A 22,686-nucleotide genomic window follows, 5' to 3' on the forward strand; every position below is an offset into this window, starting at 1 on the left:
CAGAGACTAGCCAGCACTCAGAAGCCCACTGCAGAAGATTCAGGCATTAATATGGCAGGCAATGCAATCCTCTTTTCCCAGCCTATACTAGGAAGAAAAAGTTTTAACCTATCCTAGTGTTATTGCATGTAGCAAGAAACATGTGGAGTTTTATAATTATTTTCTACAGAGCGAATTCTGCTAGTAGCTCTACAGTAGCCTTCAAAAATCTCATGATGCACGGCACTGTGCTACAGCTCTGACCCACACGCATCCTGCAGGGGTGTGTTCACCAGGGGGGCACACAAATATGGAATCACTAACATTTAAAACAGATTTGCTGTTTATTAGTGCAATATACAGTTGGGTAAAGAAATCCTCTTTCCTTATCCACCTGAAACACCTGCTGTTGTGGCAAATGGAAGCCTCTTTAATACAGCCCCAGCTAAACGTAGTTAATGACAGGCTAGAAAGTGAGCTCTAGGCTTCCGCACCGGCTCCCGGCCCTACGTGGCTACACGTTCCGTGCTGTGACCGTTATTACTGTTAAAGCTACCGGGAGGCCAGGCTGCAGGTGCAGCCTAAGAGGTTTTTAGCTCCCCCCTCAAAGCAGCTCAGCACTGGTGCGTTAACCCCTGCTGGCTGACGGCAGGCTGGCTGTTCCAGGGCCACAGAACGGCTCCCCCGCACCCGGCGCGGCTCTACAGGTCCCGCTCCGCAACGGCGGCGGGGCCGCGCCGCTCGCTACCGCGGCTCCCGGCTCCGGCGGGGCGGCAGCCCGCTCCTCCCCCGCTGCAGGGACCCCCGTTACCCGGCCCGGGCGGCGGGGGAGCGGACGGGAGGAGGGAGCGGACGGGAGGAGGGCCGCTCCCGCCCCGCTCGGCGGCCGGCCCTTACCGATGCGCCGCACGTAGTGTTTTGCAGGAAGTTTCCACGCTCCTCAGTTTAATCCGCGCAAAGGGGGGCTGGAGAGGAGCGCGGCTGAATAGCGATGGAAAAGGGGGCGGGCGGGGAGGAGGAGAAGGCGGTAGCAGCAGCGGCCGTGTTTAATTTTTTAATTAGGGCGGTTTGAGCATCTCCCGGCGGGGCCGCAGCGCCGGGCGGCGAGGGGAGCCCGCCCCCGCCGCCCGGGACCCCGTTCCCCGGGGCATTGAGCCGTCGGGGCTCCAGCCTGGGCTTTCGACAGCTGGCGAACCGGGCCCGAGAGCCGCGGAAAGCTCCGCACTCCGCCACCATGGGCAGCGCGGGCGCGGAGGAGAAGGGTTGGTAGCGCGGGGGCGCGGCGGGGCTGGGCTGACCTTGCGGAACCGCCCGGGGCGGGGGGGTCACCCCGGGCAGGGGGGGCGAGGGGCAGAGGGAGGGTTAGAGGCGTGAATCTGCGCTCCCAGCGAAGGAAGGGCAGGGGGGTGATGAAAGCGGAGGCTGTGCGTGCCGCCCTGCAGCAACAATTGCTTTGCAGGCGCTCGGTCTCTCGCAGGCTCCATCCCCGGGGAAACCGGCAACACTTTTCCACGTTTGCAAGTTAAGGATGATGCTAGTGAACGTCTTCTTCTCCTGCCTCTCTGTATTATCCAGATCTAGACCCAATACATGAATTCACAGCACAGGGGCTCTCGCTCAGCAGGGATTCCGGGCTTGTGTATTTACTAGGGATAAAAATCTCATTTCTGCAATTCATTGCTTCTCTGAAGGCTGGAAATGTCACTGCCCGGCTGCTGCTTCTTTGCAGGGGAATGCCATTTCTGTGAAAAAGTGCTGCCTGCACCCCGAGTTACCGTGCTGCAAAAACACTGCCTGGTTTGGGGGGGCTTTGCTATCCTTGCAGAAGTTATCCATGCCTTCATTTGCTGGGAATGCAAGTCCTGGCCTTCCTACCATACACCTCCCTGTATGATGTCTTAGAAAACTCACCCTGAAAAGACAGTCTTCTCCCCAGCAATGGCGTGCAATGTGCACCTGAGCACAACAGGCTGGCCCTGTAGTCACAGAGCCGTTTTTGCAGCATTTCTGGCCATGTGTTGCTAACTCAGATAGCTCAGACCCTTTGGAAATTTCCAAATTCATGCTGATTTCTATTTCCTTAGATCTTCTCTATTGCTAATCCTTTCACCCTACCACCTCCTGTGCCCAATTCCTGTAATAGCATTCCTGGAATACAGGTCAGTTTCCTTGACCAGATAGTGTAGTGCAAATGAGGTGTTTCTGAAACTCCCAGCAGATGCCTGTTTATGTCCCTAACCACACCAACACCTTTTCAAGTCAGGTTTGCTGTCACTCAAACACAAGCACAGGACTGAAGCTATCTGAAGTACCTTCAGAATGACCAGATCCATGAACCAGCAGCTGGGCTGCAGATATCCAAGGGGAAAGCAGATGGCAACTCATTTAGTCCATTTTGCTACACACTATTGTTTATGAAGTGAGTTTTCAGGCACCTGAGGCTTAATCATGCCAAGAGGATGAATGCTTCCAGCTTAAGCAGACGTTAAAGGTACTAATTTCCAGTACTGAGCCATTAAAAAGAAAAACCTATAGGGGGTTCTGTGAAGGAAGGACTGAAACCCAAATTACAAGGAAGATTATTGAGGACACTCAATAATCTCAAAAATTAACATTGGCGACTTTCTAAATCTTCTCTGTATCTCTGAAAACATAAGGGTGAAGGCTTGGTCTGAAAAGAATGACACCCAAACCACCAAAGAGCTGGTGCTGGCCTTCCATCCAAAACAAACATTAGCAGACTTGGGCTGGTGATTCCCCTTCACCCTCCTCCGCAGGTGCAGCCAGCACCCTCAGCTCAAACCTCCGTTCTCCTTACCTCAGTCATCTATGTGCTAAGCTATTTTCCTCATTCCTATTTTCTCTAGGACTCCAGATGTTTCTTCTGGCCTCACAAGAGCCTCCAGTGGCCTCTCATTTTGCAGCAGGATGTTAAAGAGCCTTTCTTTATGCCAGTGTTTTTATACAGCCAATGAATCAAAGAACAAGTCTTGACCTGTAATTCAAAAGAAATCAATCTGAGGCCAACCCCTGCAAAGTGACTCTGTGGATTCTAACTGATATAATGCCTCTCCCCATCATACTGCCCTAAAGGTTATCTTCAAGGATTTTTGGATCCAGGCCATGTTAGTTAGTATTCACAGTTTTCTGACTTGTGACTTGACACATACACTGCAGCAAATGAAAGGATGTCTGACTAACCTGCATGCAGCACTAAAATGTGAAAACAATAAAAAGGCACTCAAGGTCAGTCTTGGTACCACAGTTCTGGGGATACATAATTAGAGCAAAATGTTCTGTCAACTTTAAGGCTTCAATTACAATTTCTGAAATTCAGGGCAAGGAAAAGAAGAACATAAAGCTGCAGATCAGGGTTTCCCAGAACCAACTCCCCCCTCCAAGCAAAAATGCCCACTGTTTTCTTATACTGCTGTTTCAGCCAAACTCTTGCCAAATAAGACTAAGATATCCATTTCTTAGCACTCCATGTTTCAGCATCAGTCAAGCTTTGCACAGAGATCTGTCCCATAGCATCTCCTGACAAGGACATAATGTACAAACAAATTCCATTAATTCCAGTGTGTAATCTGCAAAATTAGTAAGACTGGAAGTCATATTCTTGGACTATGACTCTATGGTGAAGAAATGTCACCTCAAACACATACATGTTTCTCTGGATTCAGCTCAAATGCAGCATTCTTAATATCTTTCAAGATAGCAATTGTGGTTTTTTGGGTCTGGCTTTCCCATGTAGTATCTACATATAAGCCTTTAATTTAATCTTTATAACCCAGTATCCTAGGACTTTTGGAAAGTACTTTTTTTACTTGTCTGGCTCCAATTTGTGACAAATTTGTGATATTGAACTTTCTGTGATTTTTTTTTCCCCTACATAAGGTCAAACTTAATAGAAAAATTGGAAGTATGCCCAATGAAAATCTGTATAGCAGGTGGGCTTTAGCTATGATATATTTTCAGAAAATAAATATTGATTGTTGTTGACATTACTTCTAATTCCCATAGGCTATGTCTGGATCTTTTCTCCAATTCAACAGGAATTGAAACAGCATGATCCGAAGAGCAGAATATCACACAAAACAAAGAAGGATCTCATACATATCTCTATGAAATAAACAAAATATTCGTTGTTATGTGCCAGCAAATGTGTAAAGAGTGTGGTAGGAAACCATATTATTTAATACCTGCTATATTGAGAGCTACTGCAAAAAGAAAGACTTGTGCCTTGCCTTTTTATCCTTGTTTTAAAATTTTCATTCTTTAGGATAATATTCAAAAATCCCACAAATTCTGAAGTGAGAAAGGAGACACCAAACAAGATAAAAGTTCTGTCCATTTTTGTATTCTCAGGAATACCAAATCTTAGTTTTACTTTTTTCTTGTTTTTACTAATTGTAGGCTGACTCAGGACATGGCTACTTTCAGGCATGACTGCAGTACAGAGCAGAGATACTGGAGCTCCCTTTAAACTGGCTGGCAGCGCAGGTATCTGAAGCAGTGTAGCCATGGCAGCACAGACCTCTGAGTGGCCTAATTACTCTGCCAAGAAATAAATGGATACTGGGAATTCCCTGGGGGAAAGACGGTTAAATTGTTAACAAAAAGAGTTTTCCCCCGAGGCGTGTTAGTTAAATAGGTGTTACCTTAAGCTCCGACCTTAGTATAAAAATGCTTTTGTCCTGATGTCCCAGTCCTTCCAATTCTCCCCCTGTCTATAGAGACAAAAGAAAGATGGGATTTCATCATCTGATGGAAAACCTAACATAAAGCAAAATGATTCCCACCCCCAACTAAAATCCATAGGTAAGTTCTGAAAAAGACAAAAATAAAAGTCTCTTCTAGCTGGAAACAGATAGAGCTCTCCTGGTGGCAATGGTGGGGTGGAGATGCTCAAGCATCCTGACTCCATAGAACATACATCAAGGTCAGTCCGCTGAGATCCCTGAGGAGCATGTTCAGATCTGGTGTTTACTATGCCTGTAAAAATGGCAGGACATGTATGTATTACATGAGGAAGACCAAGGAGAAGAAACAAATGACAGCAGTATTTAGGGGAAGGGAATTTACTTCTGTTAGCATTTCTCCCACCAATCTTTCCTTATACACCACAGTGGACATGTATAGAGGAAAGTGAAGGGGCACTTTTACCAATATGCAGACTTTCTTACAAGCTCAAAATGCACATGGCATTTTTCTGAAAAAGCAGCCCAAGAACTCACTAAAACTGCATACACACTGTTTTAGTTTACAAGTTGGATCTATTTATTTAGATGTATAAGCTTAATTACGTAAGTAAAATCCACGTAATTTGGCTGAAATTCCCTTTAGAGGTCAATGCAAGTTTAACTAGTTAAAGGACTGAGCTGTAAAGTCATTTCAGAAAACATACTGGTTTCTCTAGGTGGAGACCTTGGTGAGTGTTGCTTCATCAGAATACATAGGCCTGTGCCCAAACTGACAAAATGGTGTTTGCAACAGCCATGTGCTGAAATTGCTCTGTTTTGAGGAGACAGAAAGGCAGAAAATTGTGAGTTTGCTGTCTCATAATAGACACCAATAAGTGGATGGTGTGTAGAGGTTCAAAGTTGCAGTTTTATCACATTAAATGTGAAAAAACAACAGGACACTACTAAAATCTGAGCTGGTTTTCATTTTCAAATGTTCATATGCTACAACTCAGATATACATACTCCATTTAGACCTAACCAAACTGATTCTACTTTTCTATGCAGGCAAAGAAACAAAAGAGGTGAAAATCCCACAGAGCCACCAGGATGTGATGCCCAATGATGAGCAGTAGTTACTGCAGCAACACTTCAGCCAGCATGAGTGTCAACGAAATGTCTGCCTTCCCTCTGACTTTAGAGCAAAAAACTGGCTTTGCCTTTGTGGGGATTTTGTGTGTTTTCTTGGGACTTCTAATCATCAGATGCTTCAAAATCTTGCTGGACCCCTACAGTAGTATGCCTTCTTCTACATGGGAAGATGAAGTTGAGGGGTTGGATAAAGGAACATTTGAATATGCTCTTGCATGAAAACTCAAAGAATATCCTGCCTTAAAGTTGATGTTGATTTCATTTTGGAAACCAACTGTTGTTACATTTGTTATACATACCTGCATTTTGGAGATATGTTGGTGGCATCCATTTTGTTAAATAAATACTTGTTGCAAAGTCAAAAGGCACTTCATTTTGCTTTCATTTGAGGAACAGTGGATTGATAGATAAGACATTGTTAACAGTGAAGAAATACTACAATAAACAATTCACTAGAAAGTTATCATGGCCAAAAAGTATTTTAAGAATCAATGATATCTGTCTCTCTAGAGGAGGATCTCATTTCTACTGTGTCTCACGATAGGCTGTAGAGAAAGGTGAAGGACAAAGGACAGGCTCATGAATGGTGAATGCTTAACTGGTAACTCCCTCTCCTCATCTGACACAATTTTCTGAAGCTCAGAGACTGTGCTTGTATACTGAGAATACAAAAGTGGAAGACAGCAAATGGTTGTGGCTCAGAGGATGTGCCTGCATGCCTGCAAGAGGTATGTGTCCATGTTGCTGAGATGAGAGGAACAAGGGTTGGTCCACACACCACCAATGGTAGAGAACTAATGGGAAAGCTAAAGATCACAGCAATTGCTAACTCACTTCTCACCTTCCAAGAAGAGCAGGTGCTGCGCTACTGACTGCTTATAAGGAAAATGTATGTTGCTTCTTCTATGTGAAACTTGATGTAGTCCTCTGCAAACAGTGCATAGTTCTATTCCTTCCTGCTCCTATAAACATATTCTATTAATAGGTCTCCCTTGTACTCTACATATATATCATATGAATTCAAACAGAATTAGTGGAAGGGAAACAAATGTCAGCAAGAAAATTTTTGATTCTACAAATATTATAAAATGTACAAAGTATATTACCTGCTCAGAACTCCAGTCTGAGCCACACCACCACCACAGTCCCAGTCCACTAATGTCTCCCATATCATAAAAAAAATTTAGATAAAAGAGAAAAATTAAGTATTAAAACGAATCTTACAGTCTAGTTGAATTGGTCAAGGCATGCCAATTTTTTACTCCACTTGGTTAAACTGAAACTTAAACTGTCTGGTTAACAGCCCCCAGCAGTAATTACACCAGCTTGGCAAGGCCAAAGCAGAGACAGCCATGCTGCATACTCACTTGTAACCAGCTCCCGAAAGGGACAGGGGTCCAGAGCTGGCTGGAGATCTCTGTACTCTCCAGCCTCTCTCCACAGCTGGTTCTTCTGTTTATGCTCCTACAACTGTGCTCAGTGTATGATCTGGACTGTCAAACTGAAGAATTGGTCATAGGAGACCCTACCAAGGCAGAAGAACTAACAGTGAAAGCAGAGACTCAAATCTGGGTATTCAAGGTCACCCTCATATACACAGCTGTTTAGCAAGTGTGACAGTACTTGACAGAAATTCAATTCCGTTTTTAAGAAGGTTGGCATCAGAATTTTAAGCACTGTCACTTTTGCTAAAAAGCTCTGTTTGCAACGAGGAGCAAAGACAAGGAGATCAGTTACAGCATTTGGTTTCTTTTGCATGTATTCTGAAAAATACATATTGTCCCTTTTGCTCTATATACTAGGCAGAGGCAGACAGTGGAACAGCAGACTTCAGGTGCCATTTGGAACATGAAATACTTGGTTGTACAGGGAAGGACATGACTCTCCTGTCTGAAGAATATAAAAGGAACAGCCACCACTAATCTACACTGGTCCATTCAAATTATAAAAAGTAAACAAATTTGTGAATGTAAGAGCTTTTAAACTGCTTCAGATTCTGCATAAGAGAAAATGCCATAACCCCAGAGATTCAGTATATTGCACTTATCCTAGTTAATTTAACCACAAAATCAAAGATAGATACCAGTATACTGATTTATGTGATCTGTTATTGCTGGATAATCTGCTGCAGAGACCTGACATTGCCGTTCTTTTTACGTACACCTAATCAGCACAGCTGAGCTCTGTGCTGTCAGGTTAGAGTGCTGAAGTTATCTGGGTTAAATATAGTTCAAGTTATCTCTAAACTACACAGCAAACACACCCAAAGAACCCCAATACTGTCTTACTACGTTTGTTCTTGACCCTATCTATTGCTTGAAGCAACTATCAAATTCCCTTATGATTACAAAGCTTCATCATTTCCTACCCACCCTTCTATGCAGCCTCAAAAGACAAGGGAGTCGACCTTCCCAGAAAGAATACACATAACATAATTTTTCAAAGGTTTTCCTTAAATATGCAGAGTAAAACTGTGAACAGGGCTAGGAGCAAATGGTTCAAAACCACATGTAAGACAAGGGGACCCACCAGTGACTGATCCTGCTGGCTTCACTGGAATCTCTTCTGCAAAAAATGCGCTGAGCAGAAGCCTGAACTCTTGTTATCTCTGTTACTATATATGCAGAACTGAAAAATAGAGAGATCGTGATCTGTGCACTGAATCAGGCATAGCTGGGAGGGAAATGGAGATAACAAAAGTATTTTCAGGCCCCCTTAGAAATTTTGCAATACCATAAACCCAGTAATTGTAATGGATAGGTACATTTGCTGGTTAATAGTTAACAAGCTAGAATGCTTCTCTAAATCACCATCTAGAAATGTTTTGAAAGAGAGGGATTGGATAGTCTATTCAGTATATTAAGCAGGGAGAAAAATCTGGCCAATAAGGCAGAGTCTGTAATGCCTCAAAGAGAGGGACATGCTATATACATGAATAAAAGAGACAGATTGTCCTTCCCTAAAAACACAGGACTGAATGGTAAGTTAAATTATCCTGAATAAGGTAAACTTGATTATTTGTGCCTAATGCTAGAATACTAAACACAAAATTAATGGCAAATAACAGTTCAGAGACCTCTGGGAATACACTGTGAAAATCAAAGTATTGTTGTCAAGAACAGCAGAAAGGTAAGAGACTTTTCTTTTCCTAGAAAAATAGTAACATTATCGAAATAAGACAGTGAAATTACAGAATCATTTTACTTGGTAGCAGAAGTCTCTTGTCATCAAAGAATCAGGATTTCATTCAGTCATGGAGATGGAAACAAACCTACTTTCACTGACTTTAATGACAGATTTGCTTTTGCTCCTTCATGCCTGAAGATGAAACACTTCCTTACAACTTTCAAAGACTGAAGGAAGCAGAATACTATCTATGATCAGAAATGTGTAGTATTAGTAATAATAACAATAGTAATATTGATCATCCAAACCCTGTAGAAGTAAAATAAACTAAATGAATGTAACATGTTTCTGTGAGGCTTACAAAACATTATGCAGGAAAGCCAACATAAATATGAGGAGGTTATAAAGTGGTATCATAGCAGAGAGGTGACAGGAGAATATTATCTATAGCTGATGGAAGAAGTGAGAAAATATGCTTTAGCTATATCTCATACTGAAGATGAAGGACATTTGATTATCAGCTCTTCAAATTACAATTTTGATATGTGATTTTAGAAAAAAATTATATTTCCAAGGTATAAATATTGATGCAGCATTTTATCTTTCAGTGCCAAAGGGCCAAAATCATTGAGAAATTCAAACTGGAAAAAACCTCTGGAGATTATCTAGTCCAACCTCTTGTGAAAGCACAAAAATTTTAAAAAGCATCTAACGGGCTTATTTTCCCAGATTTTCAGTTCATGTATTCCTTTATATAGATATATTTTGTTTCAAAAACTTTCTGCTTTTATACACACTTGCAGAGTTTCAATGTGTAAGCGTGGTCTGGTTTAGTTAGTTTGAACAGACCAGGACTCCTACTGAGTTATACAGGTCTATACAATCACACTCCCTTATCTTCTTAGAAGCATGTTTCAAGACATATGGACCGCCATTGTTTCAATAGCTCATTCCAGGGCCTTCTAGGCCATCCTGTAAGTTGCTGCAAAGGCACTTAGGCCACTAAAGGCTTTAAATATAAGTACCCCTTTCAGCATCATGCTGTGGGAGCAATGAAGGTGAACAGTGTCCTAGGCTGTATAAACAGGATCATAGCCAGTAAATGAATCAAAGGGGTCATTCCTCTCTATACAGCACTCATCAGACTACACCCAGAGCCCAGTTTCTAAGTTTGTCTACCTGTCCCTCCCCTGTGCCCATGTAGGAAAGATACTGATAAACTTGTATGTGTGTAATGGAGTGCCACCAAGATGGTCAGGGGTAGGAACATTTGCCCTATAAGAAAATATGGCTTGCTTAACCAGAAGAAGAAAATGCATTAGGGGAACCTAAGCAGCCCCCCATGTACTTACGAAGAGGTTACTGACAAGGCAGAGCCCTGCTATTTACTGAGATGCACAGCAGGAGAGTGAGAGATGATAGTCATAGAGTGACACATGGAAGGTTCCAACTGGATATAAAGGAAAAAAAAAACACTGTCAAGACAATTAAGTATTAGAATAGGCTGACAAGGCGGGTTGTGAAATCTGTCCTTGGAGGATGTCAAGACCTGACTGGTGAAAGCCCTAAGCAACCTAATTTACATTCAGTGTTCCCTCAGCTTTGAGTGGGAGGTTGGACTAGTTAAGCTATGAAGGCCCCTTCAAACCAGCATGATTCTATGACTTGCTAGAATTTCTTTCAAATCATCTGAAGGGGTATTTTGAGTGTACAAATGTAAAATTGAGTATAAAATTCTATGAAGCTTCCAATGCCTAGGACTATTTTTAATATTTCTTAATAATTACTACTTTACCATAGTCATTTATTTCCTCCATTAAAATTTAGGAAAGCCAATACTATTTTTGGATCCGTTTCAGTTGTCTATCTATTCCTTCACATTACATTGATTTTCTCTACATAAAAAATGGACAATTTGTTATAACTTAATTGCTTGTTTATAAATTGTTGCCATTGTGGAACTACATAAAATTTAAGGCCTAGCTTTTGTGGTTAATTTTTAAAAATGTATTTGATTCAAGCTTTTAATGCAAATTTAATTCTGGACTATGAAAGAAATACACATAGTATCATAATATTTAAGTGGAACATAAACAGCCAATGGACTTCATGAGATCTTGTGTTGCATCCCTTATACTGCCTACACTTTCACTGGCTTCAATTAAACATTGCATTATTAAAAGAAACACTATATTTGAAAATCAATTTTAGGTACTTACAGCCCATTTTATATAGAATATATAGAATCTTGATTTAGGATTCTGCCAACTACACCAATTTGTCGCGAATGGGCGATTTAAATAGTTTAAAGAATCACCGTTAAAGGCATTAGCAAAAGTGTTTTAAATACGATGTTGTAAAAGTGCGACTTAACAAAGTTCAGTGGTGAGGTTCACTCTATTACTGTATGGCACAGTCATTTGAACAATGATTCAAAACTACCAAGGCACAAATCAAAGTTATCAAGATGAAATCAGAGTTATCATGCTACAAGGTTATGCGCGGTATCAGTCGCTCACCAAAGATCTGCCGTTGGTGAAAGGCCTCTCTGCCCCAAGGAGCAACCTTGAGATGTGTCTCAACTTGAGGGGAGATCACCATCCCACAGCCAGGCTGCTTAGCCAAGAGTCTAAGACAGCCAAAGAAGACTCACTGAAGCTGTCATATTTATGGAATAAAGTGGTTGTAGTCAAATTACATGCAATGGAAAAGGTATGCATGAGACTTCTTGTACCCACAACTTACTTTGTTCCTTCAAAAATGAGTTTCGGAAAATCCCCTCACTATTCATGTGTTAATCATATGATCAGTGTTCCAAGCTCATATGCATCAATGCTGACTGTGTCACTCTGCTCCTTTGTGGGCTTTCAGAGAACAGATTGAAACTAGAGGAGTTCTTGACCCATTTAGAGCTTAGGCTTTTACCTCCTTTACAGCCTGTACCAAACTACCACTAGTTTGGTTAAGGGGTCAAGTACATCCATCACAGATGGAAACATCCCCACACTCAGTCTTTTACTCAATTATTTTTTTAGTCAACAAGTCATAGGATGACAGTCTCATTGATATTTGGTGAGGTAGGAGACAGGTTATGGTGGAATATTTATCTAATTGTGCAAGTTGATAGAAATCTTTTCTTTGTATTTTTTTATTGCAGAAACACAGTGGACATCAGGAAGACTGCTTAGAGATTTTAAGACAAATTTCTCAGAACTTCATTACTCTAAAAGCAAAGATTTCATATGTAAGAGCACTAAATGCTTTGCTGCAGCTGCAACTAACTAGTCGCAGCCAGAGAAGAGTAAACACATCAGTGACCTAAGTCTACAGCATCCCTGAAGATGTCAATGAATAATGCGCCAAATGTATTCTTGGATCCGAATGCAAATCGGTTTCAAGTTAACATAATTAATGAAAGCCATGACAACAACGAAACATCCCAAGAGGATGTGGGCTCTGACCCACCACATTATGAAGAAACATCTTTTACTGACGAAGCACATAACAGACTGAGAATCAGTTACAGACCAGGAAAAAGAGAATTATATGACAATTTCCTTCAAAATGGGGAGAAAACAGAAGCTAGTTTACATCCCTATGATAGCCACACTAAAATGTATTATTTACAAACTTTTGGCCATAACACACTGGACCCAGTTCCAAAAATTGATTATTACAGAAACACTGGCAGTGTCAGTGGGAACAAGCTCAGCAGACCAAGCTTATTAGAAATTCATGAACAACTGGCAAAGGTAAGTGGAAAGGAAAGATACAAATTTTCTCTATTCCATTTCCAGGCTGTTAATTCTGTTTATTAATACAAGAAAGTCCTTAAATTCATGGACCTTGCCCAAAAGATAAAGTACAAGTGATCACTTAACCATATTTCCTTTGGTAGCTGCAGCATGTTTTCTGCCCTGAACCCTGTTCAAAGCAAAGATTTTTATTAAAAGGTGATAGTAATATAGTTAATTATCAGAAAAACATAGCTTAATCTTGTCTAAAAGTATAAAATTATTGAATGTCTTGTTTCACTTAAGAGTTATGACAGCAGATGATGAATATCATTTCATAATTTAAACAAGCTACACAATTCACACTTACTCTAAACTTGAATTTAACATCAATGCATAACTGTTTAACAGATTCCTCTGTGGTATTCATTAATATATGTATTATAAAAAACATTATGTGCAATAAATGCATTTTCAACTCATCAGTAATCCAAAGCACTACCTGTTTATTGCTGTAAGAAACCACTCAAACAGCAAGAAAGAGTCTAGAACAAGGGTGTTGAGCTTGAAAGTGTTTGCTCAGAAGAGGGATAGCAGACAACAGTTTTCAGGTACCGATTCAGTGAATGAATTTAGGCCCTTCATGCTCACTACACTAATGATTTGGAAAGAATCTGAAGAGCCTCTTGAGTGACTACTCCGAAAGCATTTATAGAGGAATAATTTGGCTAAATTCCTCCTAATCTATCACACAAAAAAGCTGTTTAGACTTTGCTCATGTAAGAGATAGGACTATATCCATGTAAAATACTCTTACAGAGAGAACTACTGAACAGGCTACAACTGGCTGACCTGTCTCTGAAAGATATTCTAGGGCTGTTTTTCATCTTTCCCTGAGTGGACCTACTTTTGGTTAACACAATGTGGGAGTTAATTATTGATACACATAACCAATGGATTTTATGGAAAACAGTTCCCCTTAGCAGACTCTTCCTGTTAGGTCTATTATTTTTTTTCCACACAGACACTACAGTAAATGAATAATGAAATAACAAAACATGCCCTTTATCATGATAATCCTCACTTTTGTCACCTTCTTTGGCTTCTTTTCAGAAGAATATACATTGGTCCAGTATAATATATTGGGGTTTGCACATTCAAAACTTCCACAGGAAAGAATTTGAGAAGGTGGTAGTCTTAAATACCAGTTTTTTACTAACTTCTGGGGCTGACAGGTGGCCAGGAGATTTTGCTGTCTATTCACCTATATAGATCTTGTAAGGCTTGATTTCCCTATGTGGAAGATCACCTCCATCCAATATAAACAGCATGGAAACTTGTAATGAGAACCTTCAGGGACAAGAACAACTAGATTAAGCACTTTGAAACAGCTAAACTATTAAAAACCCTACCGCAAAACATTAGTGGAATAATATTATAATAATATATAAATAATATATAAAATATGATAATATAATACGAGTGGAATAATATGATACTATATAATCTGACTTTGGTAAAGTTAGACTCTTACCCCTCAAGCCATAATACTCAAGTTCTCTGTAAAAAGCAGAGGAGAGACACAAGATACACCTACTTACAGAATTAAAATTAAACCTTTTTTGAGGTTCTTAGTTGTGGACATAACAGGACAAGTCTGGAAAGAGAAAGATCACCTCAACAGTCAAACTCAGTGTCAATATGCAGCAAAACCTCCTATTATTTTCTGTGTTGGGCACTACTGAAATGAGAAATGTCCAGAGAAAACATGCTCTCATCGCCATTCCATTCAGTTTTACATACTTCTGAGGTCTGAATAATTTGGAAAAGCATCTGATTTTTGGATGCTGGACTAGATCATGTTCAAACTCCAGTTTACCTGTCCTAAGGAGGATTAATATAAAGTAATAAAATCAAACAAAAAAATAGTCATTAGGAAATTAGGAGTTGATTCTTTAGGATCTTATTTGGACAACTTCCTAGTTTTGGCTTGACTTATTTAAATTAAGGTCTCCACAGACCCACATAAATGGCTTACACAGAAAGGAGAAACAGGTTACCTGGGCAATCATTTATTTCCAAAAATGAATGCAAAGTGGATGTGAAAGGGGCAGAATATGAATTTGGTAACCCTTCTCATTTGCAGATGTGTAAGCTGCTACTCAAGGGACTAAACACATTCCCATGCCCAGAAAATACTTCCTCTTATAGAAATAATTTACTTTGGTAGTGTCCAGAGAGAAGAAAAATAGCATATTTTGGCTTTGAACATAATGCTGAATGAACTTTAGCATATTAAGGGATTTTCAGTTTTGACCATTACCAGAAAACTCAGATTTTTTGCTGTTGCATCTCCCAGTGGTTAGTGTATTAAAAAAAAAAAAAGACAAATTTGTTTAGGGTTCATTAAGGCTTTCACTTAGAGAAGATTAAAATGAAGGCAGATTACATCCCAGAACAAAATGAAGCGAAAATTGCTTCACAGATTGGGACTGTTAGGGAAGAGAAAAAAGCACCGTCTAGCTTGATCATTCCCAGACTTTTTCCAGTATCCAGCTTACAGAAGGATAATCTTATGCCCCTCAAAATAGGAAGGTAAATGTCAGAGGTAATGGGATTTTTGTTACACTGGCAACCTGCTGTGCCCTGGTCTGGGAGCCACTAACCACAGCACTGGAACAAACGACCCACCATTAGCATGGCTGGAGTCTATTCCTGGCTGTCCCATGGACTCCATTTGTGACCTTGGACAAATCGCTTCGGTTTTACAGAGCTTATTCTGAAGAATAAACAAACATGAGGTCCCCAAAGGGAAGGGAATTAAGATGGTATGAAAACACTGAGCTCCTATCAGGAGGCAAGAGCAGTATGTGCAGCTGGACAGGGTGCCTATCCACCAGCCCCAGCGTGCAGCAGGCTCTCCAGCCACCACTCAGGAGGGGATGAAATGCCACAGAGTGTGTAAGGGGGTTAGACTAATAGTTTAAGAAGCAGTTCTGGAGAAGATGCTTTATTCCTTTTTCCTTTAACACTAAAATCTGGGCTTACCATACCATACCCCAAGGCAATCCCACCCCTCTCACCCCGAGGTTTTGTGAAACTCAAACTGTTGAAGACAACTGTCCTGTCAAAGCCCATTGCCAGATTCTGATAAGATGTGACATATGTTTTGACTTCAGATTTCTAAACATCACATAGGCATTCCCATTGTGCTTTGATGCTGGGCTTAACATCAGAAGATAAATATTAATATTTAATACACTTTTTTAATATGTAATTTTTCAAATGTCAGAATGTAAGGCAGGCTGAAAGGAACTTCAAATATTTAGTTCCCACACTGCTGGAGTCAAATGTGTGTCATCTTTTAGCAAGTTGTGTCAGTTTTCGCACACATTAAGCCACAAAATGCCAATTAAATCCCTAAAAAATAGTTTAAGTGCTATTTCACAGCTGATGGCTGGTGATAATTACTCAGGCTCAATATTTACCCTACATAAGAAATTGTCTAACCTTTCTTCATCTTGGCTATTTTCCACACTTGTTATGGAGACGTGATGAGCTCATCATCTTTATCCTCAGGAGAGATGAAGGCTAAACTGTTCTGAAACAAGGAAAGGAAAAAGTTGGGTTTTTTCTAAAGGCAGTTATCTTTTTAATTTGGTAGCTTTTAAAAATGTTCTGTCACTTTTATTCCACATCCTTAATGCATGAGTAGCACAGGTACAGCCGTTTGGTAAATAACCAATCATTCACTAAAGCACACCAATTTAAAATGCATTTATGGAAGGTTTAAGGCCATAATTTATGATAATGGCATAGAGAGCACAAATTAATTCAAACAACATAGGAAACAACTTGTTTCAAGTACAAAGACTGAACCCTTTTATTTTTTTTTGCCTTTGAAATTCTAACCACTGTAGCAAAAAACCTTATATTATTCTTCTAATCTTCCTTAATTCACTTTAATCATTTACTGTATTTTGAACAAATACATCCATTATTATTTTAGGGTAAGAATTGTCAAAATTATCTAAGTAGCTCAGGAGCTCAAAGTCACAGATGTTCAATAGATCTTGTATTCCAGTTTCGCTAAGGGCCAAAAGGGCCACAGGCACCAAGTTCAATCCATGTTGAAATGTGTTATCCAGCCACTTATTTCTCACTTGTGAGTACAAACCTGGATTTACTGTGTCAAAGGTATCCTATAACCTTGCATTATAGTGGCTAGAGCCCCCATCTATGAGGGGGAGGGCAAACATTAGCATAAACATCAAATACAGTTGGCCTTTATGTCTGTTTTGGGTTGGTTTGTTGGGGTTTTTTTGAGTCCATGAATAAAACACCGAAATTGCCTTGAAGCTTAAGCAAGATGAAAAAACTTCATGTGTTTCACAGAATCATGGATGTTCCCCCTCGTTGACCTGTTTAGTTAATCTGGAAATACCTTCACCCCTCTCCACACCCCGAAAGCATCTTGATTCCTCTTCAGAAGAAACAAACGCTCCTGACCCTCTGTAGGGCTATGGCAGATACATGGTCCTTCCTGAAGGTCTTTGCAGAGGACCCAGACGACACTTAGCAATAGTTAACCTAATGTCAACTCCTGGCAAAACCAGTCAGAACTTTGTATTAAAAAAAAAAAAAATCAAAGAAAACAAAGCAGCAGTGATGAGTACAAACCTCAGTACCGTGACTAATTCCTATTCAAGCCAAAAGAAACATAGGATGCTAAATTGCCTCAAACATTCTGGGACAGAGGAGCTGAAGAGATAAAATACAGGTTTATGTCTAACTGGATGTGAACAATCTAAAATTCTGGGCTATTTATTCTGTTTACATCACAAATACGGCAATTCCTAATCCTATCTACTATGGTTTTACCAGAGGTGGCTAAAGCACAGAAAGGATTAGTCATTTACTGCATTATTTACCACATTTCACTGGTATTTCTCTGACTGTTCTCAAAATAAGTTACCCATTTGCTGCTGCAATTATGTTTGTACTTTATTCCACAGAAAACACCAGAGTTCATCAGATAACTTTGCCATACAGCACTCAGCTAGGTCTCTTCACTAGCAAGCAATTATCCTTGTTTCTACACTTAACATTATTCATAAATTGTTGAAGCAGCACGTAGAGGCCAACCACAAGACCCTCATTATGTCAGATGCTGTACTAGCATATCAACACAACATGTATGTCGAATACAGTTTACAATAAAAAAATTTAGTATCAGATAATAATGTTTTTACTCTGCTTAAGTAATTCTTTCATCTTTTCTCACTGTTAGCAAGCCCACCTGCTGATGCCTGGTGTGAGCAGAATATTGCACTCCACTCCAGAGACAGTAAAACCTGATCTTCTTTGGAATTCCTTTATTCCGTCTCTCTCTCATGCAGCCAGGTGTCTTCCACTTGGCACAAAAATGTGTTTGTTTTCTGTGTGATCCTTCAGAACATAGCTGTGAGCACCGGCTCAGTCGAGAGAGTGGCTAATGGAGAAAGCACCACTGGAGATGAGACCGCAGCCAGCAAGGAAGAAGAAAACAAAGCAGGAATTGTCAAGTTCGGATGGGTGAAGGGTGTGCTGGTGAGAAATTTATCTGCATTTCTACAATTTAAAAGAAAATAATCTTTAAGATAAGTTCTGCAACACTAAGGTCTTTTAGAAGTAAGAGAGGGGATGTTTTGGGTGCTTTTCAAAAGCCTGCAATGTACACTGTCACCCTGCTGGTTGTTAACACTACTTTCAACATTGTACTAATGCAGTGTTTTCTGTTTAAAACCTAGGTAAGATGTATGCTTAATATCTGGGGTGTGATGCTTTTTATTCGACTTTCCTGGATTGTAGGTCAAGCAGGAATTGGTATGTATCTTATTTAATATCATTTTCAACAGTGAAAGGGATAAAAAGGATAAACTATACATGATCATGATTAATATATAATCTGAGATGTGCATTTGCATGTTGAACTAAATAATGTTTTCAAATGCTTGCCAGGGTAAAAGATGTTAATCCTCCAAACTATTGGAATTTTCCAGACTCGCAGCCAAATTACTGCTTAGAGGCATAGACCTGTTAACTACACATATGATCATCACATTTGAATATTTCTAAGCTTTGGTGAAATTTGTACTTAGATCCTGTAACAGATGTAAACTGCATGACTTGGGCCAATTTCTAATATGTGCGTAGAGAGTTAACCTTTAAGAGTTCACACTTTGCTTATCTGTGAATCCCAAACCTTGTCATCTACGTATTAAAAACAACGCTTCTTCACTCTTCTCTGCATAGATGAAAACAGAACTGGAAGGTCTCATCTCATCAGGATTTTGTTATTTTTAACTATAGAACAGAACTAGATACTAGTGTACTATGAAATGCTAAGTTTTAAAAACTCTGCTACAGCTTTCATATAAATTAACTAAGTACACTTCACTGTGTGCTGTATATTTGCTTCTTCATTGCCCAATTTAATAAATCCAAATCCCAGGTCCCTGGGAGACTGGGCCTCGAGGCCTCCGTCCAGCATGTTGTTGAGTGTTCAACAAAATCAGTGAGAGAGGAAAGGGCCCACAACATTGCAAGAATCTCCAGCAACTAGAAGCAGCTCAGCAAGGTGCAACGTATCTGTAGCTTTTGTGTGGTGCAACTTCCCTTTTAGAGCTGCTGCTGCTCTGGGGAAGCACAGAAATGTGAACTCCTGATCTTGGATAAAACTCAGTGGCTCAAATTCAGAGTGAATATAAATATAATTCACTTCCTTCTTAATGGAAGTGAAATGAAACACCAAATGAAAGCACCTCCAAAATTTTGCATGGTTGAAGTCTCATTTCCAACAAAATACAGTAACTTCACAGAAGTTTCACTTGAGCAAAAAAAAAAAAAAAAGAAACAAATGAAAAGCTTATTAAGGAAGAAGTCCAGCCACAAACTTACAGAGACACAGGCAGGAAAAAACCCCAAACAATAAAAGTTCCAGAACTAAGCGGAAGAACTTTCCCTACTTCTGCAGTGCTCCATGCGTGGCTCTAGCACTGTGCCTGACAAAGGGGTGCTTGTGGATTTTATGATGCATACCAAATGAGAGCGTACAGCCCAGGGCACTCATAAGTATATGCCTTGCCATGAAAATTCTGCATCTTAATACTCCAAGACTTTGCTCTGGGGTTTCATGCAAAATTAGTTTTTAAGGGCAGTTTAGTAACTTATTGAGATCATCAAGAAGTATTACTTTGTTTTGAGGTGTGAGAATAGCCATAGGCAAGAGTAATTCATTTTAGAACAACTTACTTAGCAGCCATATGCCTGGTTTTCAATCTAAACTTTAATCAGATTTTAACATTAATTTTCACCAACAACAGTTACAGCCTTTCTGCTTTCACATTTAATTTTACAATTTTAATTCACTGATAAGCAGACCCTCCTTTCTTATGGTTTATGGCTCTGCTGTTGCTTTTTAAAATTGTGTGCCTGATGTAAGGAGGTTAGTTTTACTTCTGAAAATGAGACATCAAATTCTATTTGAATAATTTCTCTATGCGTTTTCTGAATGTCTTCTAAGCAATGAGCTTTAAGTCCCTAGCCAAGATGCTTAAGGAGAACAGTGATGGAAGCTCATCATCACCGAGGCTCGGGGATTTCACTGGGTATGGCTACTAACATGGAAATTAAATGAGTCAGTTAAACCACCATCTGGGCACCATTTATATCCCCATCATTAGAGGGCAAGAGAGAAAACCCAATTACTTCCATATCCTGATAGGTTATCTTGGGCAAAAGCCCTTACAGGGGAAAAAAATAACGTTCCAACCAGGTTCTCTGTTTATCATCAGCTATGAAAAACAGGGCAGTATCATCCTGACAAGGTTCCAGGACCAAAACTAGTCTGTTATTTCCAGCTAACATCTAAGGACTCTCCAAAGTCTGTACTTGTACCTATACATGGAATGGTTAGCCAAACGCATGGAAAATCACCAAGTTTATGTTAACTGAAAATCTGCCCCTGAATATTACAATTATGTTACATTATGATGTATTACAATGCTTCGGTTGAGTAACTTTTTTATGCACTTTACTTCTCAAATGTTATTTTTTTTTCAATTAACAAGCAGGTATTATTCTTTAAATTATCAAAATATCTGACCCTATTTATCATACACATTTTAACAACCCGAATTGTGAAATGCAATAGAAAATCCTGGAAAAATACTCCTTAGGATGCATATGCACTTACCAAATAATTTTAAAACTACTTTAAGAATGTTAAGAATGTTTAAGACTGTGTCTAACATTCAATTTAAGAGTTAACAGATTATTAAAAGTCATATTCAGCCACTTCTCAGGCACAAGATTTGCATGGTTTAACAATATCCTTCAATGTAACAGTAGCTGACCAAAAGGAATGACCATTTGGATTTTTTTTACATGACCTGCATACAAAATAGATGCATGACTAGTTATAGTAAGAGTTCAGAAATCAATAGGATTTAGATGCTCAAATCACTTTAAATATTCTACACTATGCTATATATCATTTTTACCTTACACATTACATTACTGTATCTTAAAGGATTGTGATGACATGGCTATAATTTAAGCAACAAAGAACATTCATTCAGGGATTGGATGTCTATAACCACCCAGTATAAACTGAAGTCAGGAATCTGATCTGGAAGCCAGGAGGTGTAAATACAGCAGATAAATCAATATGTCTGTAGTACTTCTAGCTGGATGTCAGTTGTAGGATCCAAGTTTCAACTTAGACAAGCCCTCATCAATAAATATTGCTACAAGCAGTGTATAATCTTTAGTTCCTCCTATTATCACAGAATGATAATAATAACTCTAACCATTATCATAGAATGGTTAGAGTTGGAAGTGACCTTAAAGATCATCCAGTTCCAAACCCCCTGCCATGGGCAGGGACATCTCCCACCAGACCAGGTTGCTCCATCCAGCCTGGCCTTGAACATTGCCAGGGATGGGGCATCTGCAACTTCTCTGGACCACTTGTTCCAGTGCCTCACCATCCTTACAGTAAAGAATTTCTTCCTGATATCTAATCTAAGTCTCCCCTCTTTCAGTTTAAAACCATTATCCCTTATCCTACTGCTACACTTCCTGATTGGAAGGCCGTTACAGGGTCTCCCTGGAGCCTTCTCTTCTCCAGGCTGAACAACCCCAACTCTCTCAGCCTGTCTTTATATGAGAGGGGCTCCAGCCATCTGATCATTTTTGTGGCCCTCCACTGGACCCATTCCAACAAGTCCATGTCCTCCTTGTGTTGAGGCCTCCAGAGCTGGACGCAGTACTCCACAGTACTCGTGGGGTCTCACAAGAGCAGGGCAGAGGGGTAGAATCACCTCCCATGACCTGCTGGCCACATTTCTTTTGATGCAGCCAGCCAGCCAGTTTCTTATCCCTCCCCCAATGCATAAGCCTTAGCAAGTTCAGCTAAAACTAGGAACTGATTCCATGTTTGGCACCAAACTATAATTATTTCTTCTTTTTTTTTTTCCCCCGAGTTGTTTTTCCCTGCTCTCATAGACAGAAATGGGAATAGAAGCAATAAAGATGAGAGAAAAATGGGATTTCGCTTCTTCACCTGACTTGAAACAAGAAAGTATTCTGGAACCACACAGCCAAACTCTTCTTGGTAGTTCCAGAAAATAGACTAGAAGCAATGGTCACAATTGTAGCTTGGGAGGTCCAGTTTGTACACAAAGAAAAATTTTTCACTGGGGTGGTAGCCTAGCCCTGGAACATGTAATCTTTGTCCATGGAGGTTTTCAAGACCCAACTAGCCAAAGCCATCACTGTGTGTTGGCAACAGTTCTGCTATGACTGGGAGACTGAGCTACAGACCTTCAGAAGTCACTTCCAACCAATGTTTCTATGATTCTGATCGTGCTAGGCACCTCCTACTCATATAGTTTCTAGTTTCTAGCAGTTTCACAAAGTTAACAGGAACCCGACCACACAACCAAAGACTGGAAACATACTCAGATTTC

General features: G+C 40.1%; 2 protein-coding genes across 5 annotated transcripts in view; both read left to right on the top strand.

Annotated features, from left to right (window-relative positions):
* Positions 1-804: 804 nt before the first annotated feature.
* Positions 805-6,181, top strand: CTXN2 (cortexin 2). 4 transcript variants are annotated; one of them, XM_014944709.1, is made up of 4 exons: positions 805-1,241; positions 4,396-4,482; positions 4,716-4,800; positions 5,730-6,181. In XM_014944709.1, exon 4 carries the CDS (start codon positions 5,784-5,786, stop codon positions 6,030-6,032), a length of 249 nt encoding a protein of 82 aa, XP_014800195.1. In that variant the 5' UTR covers positions 805-1,241; positions 4,396-4,482; positions 4,716-4,800; positions 5,730-5,783; the 3' UTR covers positions 6,033-6,181. The 4 variants fall into 4 exon arrangements, with proteins under 4 accessions (XP_014800195.1, XP_014800196.1, XP_014800194.1 ...); XM_014944710.1 differs by lacking the exon at positions 4,716-4,800; XM_014944712.1 differs by lacking the exons at positions 805-1,241; positions 4,716-4,800 and adding an exon at positions 1,459-3,108.
* Positions 6,182-6,318: 137 nt separating this feature from the next.
* SLC12A1 (solute carrier family 12 (sodium/potassium/chloride transporter), member 1) overlaps positions 6,319-22,686 on the top strand; it is a 55,327-nt gene continuing 38,959 nt past the window's right edge. The window contains exons 1-4 of the mRNA XM_014944707.1: positions 6,319-6,541; positions 12,097-12,691; positions 18,128-18,262; positions 18,463-18,538. Coding sequence (XP_014800193.1) covers positions 12,281-12,691; positions 18,128-18,262; positions 18,463-18,538 — 622 coding nt within the window. The 5' untranslated portion in view covers positions 6,319-6,541; positions 12,097-12,280. The remainder of the gene's footprint in view (positions 6,542-12,096; positions 12,692-18,127; positions 18,263-18,462; positions 18,539-22,686) is intronic.

Source organism: Calidris pugnax, unplaced genomic scaffold (assembly GCF_001431845.1).
Source record: "Calidris pugnax isolate Ruff unplaced genomic scaffold, ASM143184v1 scaffold70, whole genome shotgun sequence".
Classification (NCBI taxonomy): domain Eukaryota; kingdom Metazoa; phylum Chordata; class Aves; order Charadriiformes; family Scolopacidae; genus Calidris; species Calidris pugnax.

Coding starts and splice junctions, on each gene's coding strand:
- CTXN2 (XM_014944709.1), top strand. CDS start 5,784: ATGATGAGCAGTAGTTACTGCAGCAACACTTCAGCCAGCATGAGTGTC.